We start from the raw sequence: 3994 nt of genomic DNA on the forward strand, positions 1-3994 counted from the left end.
AAAAAAAATTTCCGCCTCCTCCCCGCCTCCCGTTTTACTCCCTGTCTCCCTTTTCCCCCCCTCCCCCCTCTCCCTCCCCCCCCCCCCCCCACGTATATATGACTGTCTTGGAATCTTCTGTGTAGACCAAGTTAGCCTCAAACTAACAGAGATCTGCTTGCTTGCCTCTAAAAACTCAGAGACATCTACTTGCCTCCTGAGGGCTGGGATGAAGGGCACATACCACCACACCTGGCTATATTTATTTTTTAAAGACAAAGTCTCACTATGTAGTCTGAGCTGGGCTCAAACTCATAAAGCCCCCCCCCCCTTGCCTCCCCAGGTGCTGGAATCAAAGGCTACCAGGCCCAGCCAACACCTATAATCTAATTAATTAATCTTTCACCTCTTTTTTTTCTTTTTTAAAAAATTTTATTTATTTATATTTTATGTATGAGTGTTCTGCATATAACCCTGCATTCAGAAGAGGGCATCAGATCCTATGAATAATTGTGAGCCACCATGTGGTTGAAAGGAACTGAACTCACAACTTCTAGAAAAACAGCTAGCTCTTAACTGCTAAGCCATCTCTTCAGCCCTTGGTCTGTTTTTTCGAGACAAGGTTTCTCTGTGTAACAGCCCTGGCTGTCTTGGAACTCACTTTGTAGACCAGGCTGGCCTCGAATTCAGAGATGCTCCTGTCTCTGCCTCCCCAGTGATCAAAGGTGTGCACCACCACTGTCTAGCAATATTCAGCCTCTTAAATAGGGTGACCTGCTTCAAACAATAAGAACAATACAATCTTTACTCAGATATAGAGGGTCCTGCCTGTAAACCCAGCATTTGGAAAGCCACAGCAGGATTGCCCACAAGATTTAGGCCAGAGACTGGCGAGATGGCTCAGAGGATAAGAGCACTGGCTGCTCTTCCAGAGGTCTTCAGTTCAATTCCCAGCAACCACATGGTGGCTCACAAGCATCTGTAATGAGATCTCATGCCCTCTTCTGGCCCACAGGGATACACGCAGACAGAATATTGTATATATAATAAATAAATAAATCTTAAAAAAAAAATATTTAGGCCAACCAAGGCTACATAGTTAGATCTATGCCAACTTCAACTATAGAATGAGACTCTGTCTTTAAATACATACATAGCTGGGCTATGGTGGCACACACCTTTAATACCAGTACTCCGGAGGGAGAGGCAGGTGTATCTCTGTGAGTATGAGGCCAGCCTGATCTTATAGAGCAAGTTCCAGGACAGTCAGAACTATACAGAGAAACCCTGACTGGAAAAACAAACAAACAAACAGATGAATAATTAATGAATTAATGAATAATTAAGTAACTCCAACTACTTGCTATAACTTCAACCCACCACTATTTTATCATTATTGTTATTTTACATTTTGAGGACTCTGAGAATCAAAAAAGTAAAGTCACTATCCTGGGTAAACAAAGAAAATGTGTGAGACGTAGATTCCTCCATGCTTCATTCCTCCTTGTTCATTTTAATCTGGCTATAAAAAACACTATACTGCTGAATCTTTTCCTAAGCACTTGATTCTCTGAATTATTAATATGCATCTTTCTATGAGACACTCCTTGTTCTTTTAATTTACTTCTGGAAATTTGAAACAATAAAAGTGATTTTTTCTTCTGTGTATATGTGTGTTTTTTAAAAAATTTTGTTTACTTATTATGTATACAGCATTCTGCCTGCATGTATTCCTGCACACACACCAGAAGAGGTCACCAGATCTTATTGTAGATGGTTGTGAGTTGCCATGTGGGTGCTGGGAATTGAACTCAGGACCTCTGGAAGAACAGCCAGTGCTCTTAACCTCTGAGCCACCTCTCTAGCCCCATGTTATTGTTGAGACAGGGTTTTGTGTAGCTCAGGCTGGCCTCAAACTTGCTATATATCAGAGGGTGGCTTTGAACTTCTGATCCTCTGTGGAAGCTGCAGGCATGTACCAGTTTATGAGGTGCTGGGAACTGAATGCAGAGTTTTGTGTGCAGTATGTAAGCATTTTACTAACTGAGTTGCACCCTCAGTCTCCTGATCTGTTTTGTTGAGACAGGAATGGTCTTGCTACATAGCTCAGGCTGGGCTTGAGATTCAAGACATTCTTTTAGCTTCAGCCTGTAATAAAGGGACCACAGTCATGAGCTACTACGCTGAACCTGTGTTTTCCTTATAGTATAACTATATATGTGAAAATATATATGTGGTTTTAATTACCAAATCTGTAAGTTATGAATATATGTGGTGAACATCCTTTAACAAAACTAAAGGGAGAGCTAGGTGGTGGTGGCACACTTCTTTAATCCCAGCACTAGGAAAGCAGAGAGAGGCAGGAGGATCTCTGTAAATTCAAGGCCAGTCTGGTCTACAGAGCAAGTTCCAGGACAGCCTGGACTACACAGAGAAAGCCTGCCTTGGAAAATAAAAAACAAACAAGCAAACAAAAATACCAAAAATGAAAAACTAAAGGGAAACTTGGAGCTAGAATGAAGACAAATCCTATACTCTCAACCGCTTGGGGAGAAGGAAGCAGGAGGGGGATGGTAGGTTTGGGACTGTTTTAGGCTAAATAAAGACTTCTTGTTTCAAAGACAAAGCAGGGTGTGGCTACTTAATGAGTTCCAGTGTCGCCCAGGGCTAGATAGCAAGATTCTATCCCAGACAAGCTGAGCCCCCACTAGCTGGCATTCCTGAAATCCACCATAAGGTAACCGAATAGAAAGAAACAGTCTAGTGGGCTATCCCAGTGTAGGGGTGCACGCTTTGGATCCCAGCACTCAGGAGGCAGAGGGAGGTGCATCTCTGAGTTTCAGGCCAGCCAGGGCTGCACAGTAGGACTTTGTCTCACAAAAAAAAAAAAAGAAAGAAAGAAAGGAGGAAGGAAGGAAGGAAGGATGGAGGGAGGGAGGGAGGGAGGGAGGGAGGGAGGGAGGGAGGGAGGGAGGAAGGAAGGAAGGAAGGAAGGAAGGAAGGAAGGAAGGAAGGAAGGGAAGGAGAATTGTAGCTCATGCCTGCTTAGGAAGCTGAGGCAAGAAGATCAGGGTTCTAAGGCCATAGACGCAAAGCCAGCTTGGGCCGTATGAAGTCTTGTCTCTAAACCAAACAATAATAATGATAAAGAACTATGTAATATTAACAGTAGCCTTACAGGATTAATCTTGGTTTTCTCTCCGAGTCCTTCTTCTTCTGGTAACTTTGAGTGCATCCAGTAGAATCGGAAATCAGTCTGCCACACAGAAGGTTGAGAAAAAAAAGATAAAATATTGTTCATCTCAAATGCTTATATGAGTGAAATACCTCATTCTCACAGCCATGTGACTTAAAAAGCCCTAAGTCCTGCTGCTGCTATCCCCATTTCCATTGATAACCATATATTTATCAAAAATTTCAAGATTTTAATTGTGCATGTGGCAGGTGTTTCCGATGGGAAGATGGATCGGTGGCTGAGAGCACTTGCTATGCAAACTTGTAACCTGGATTTATCTTTATAACCCACACTTGGAAGATGAAAACCTTCACCCAAAAGATATCCTTTGACCTCCATGTACTTGCCTATTCATTCAAACACATCACACACAATAAAGATAAATAAAATTCTAAAATAGATTTTGACTGTTTATGTTATACAAAATATTATATTATATAAAGCATTTTCAGACAAGTATATGTTGTAGAGATTTTTTTCTTTTAAAATTTAGCAAAGCTGCCAGTCATAGTGACTCAAACCTGCACAAATTCCAACATTCAGGAGATAGAGGCAGATATCCTTGACTACATAGTGAAATCAGCCTACGATATATAAAATCTGTCTTGACTCCACTCTCCTTAGGGTGCCAGGGCATGGTGGCTCACACTTGCAATCCCCGCAATTAGAAGGACCATGAGTTGGAGGTTATCCTGGACTATACAGCAACATCTAGTATTTATTTATTTAGGTTTGTGGACATTTGTTTGTTTGTTTTTGAAATAGAATCTCCCCTTTCCT

General features: G+C 41.7%; 1 protein-coding gene across 2 annotated transcripts in view; it reads right to left on the minus strand.

Moving 5' to 3' along the window:
• Snupn (snurportin 1) overlaps positions 1-3994 on the minus strand; it is a 33533-nt gene that overhangs the window by 10666 nt on the left and 18873 nt on the right. For both annotated transcript variants that reach the window (XM_050119406.1, XM_050119405.1), the window contains exon 7: positions 3158-3235. In XM_050119406.1, coding sequence (XP_049975363.1) covers positions 3158-3235 — 78 coding nt within the window. The remainder of the gene's footprint in view (positions 1-3157; positions 3236-3994) is intronic.

Source organism: Alexandromys fortis, unplaced genomic scaffold, assembly GCF_014885135.2.
Source record: "Alexandromys fortis isolate MF-2015 unplaced genomic scaffold, M_Fortis_MF-2015_v1.1 scaffold_167, whole genome shotgun sequence".
In the NCBI taxonomy this organism is placed as follows: Eukaryota; Metazoa; Chordata; class Mammalia; order Rodentia; family Cricetidae; genus Alexandromys; species Alexandromys fortis.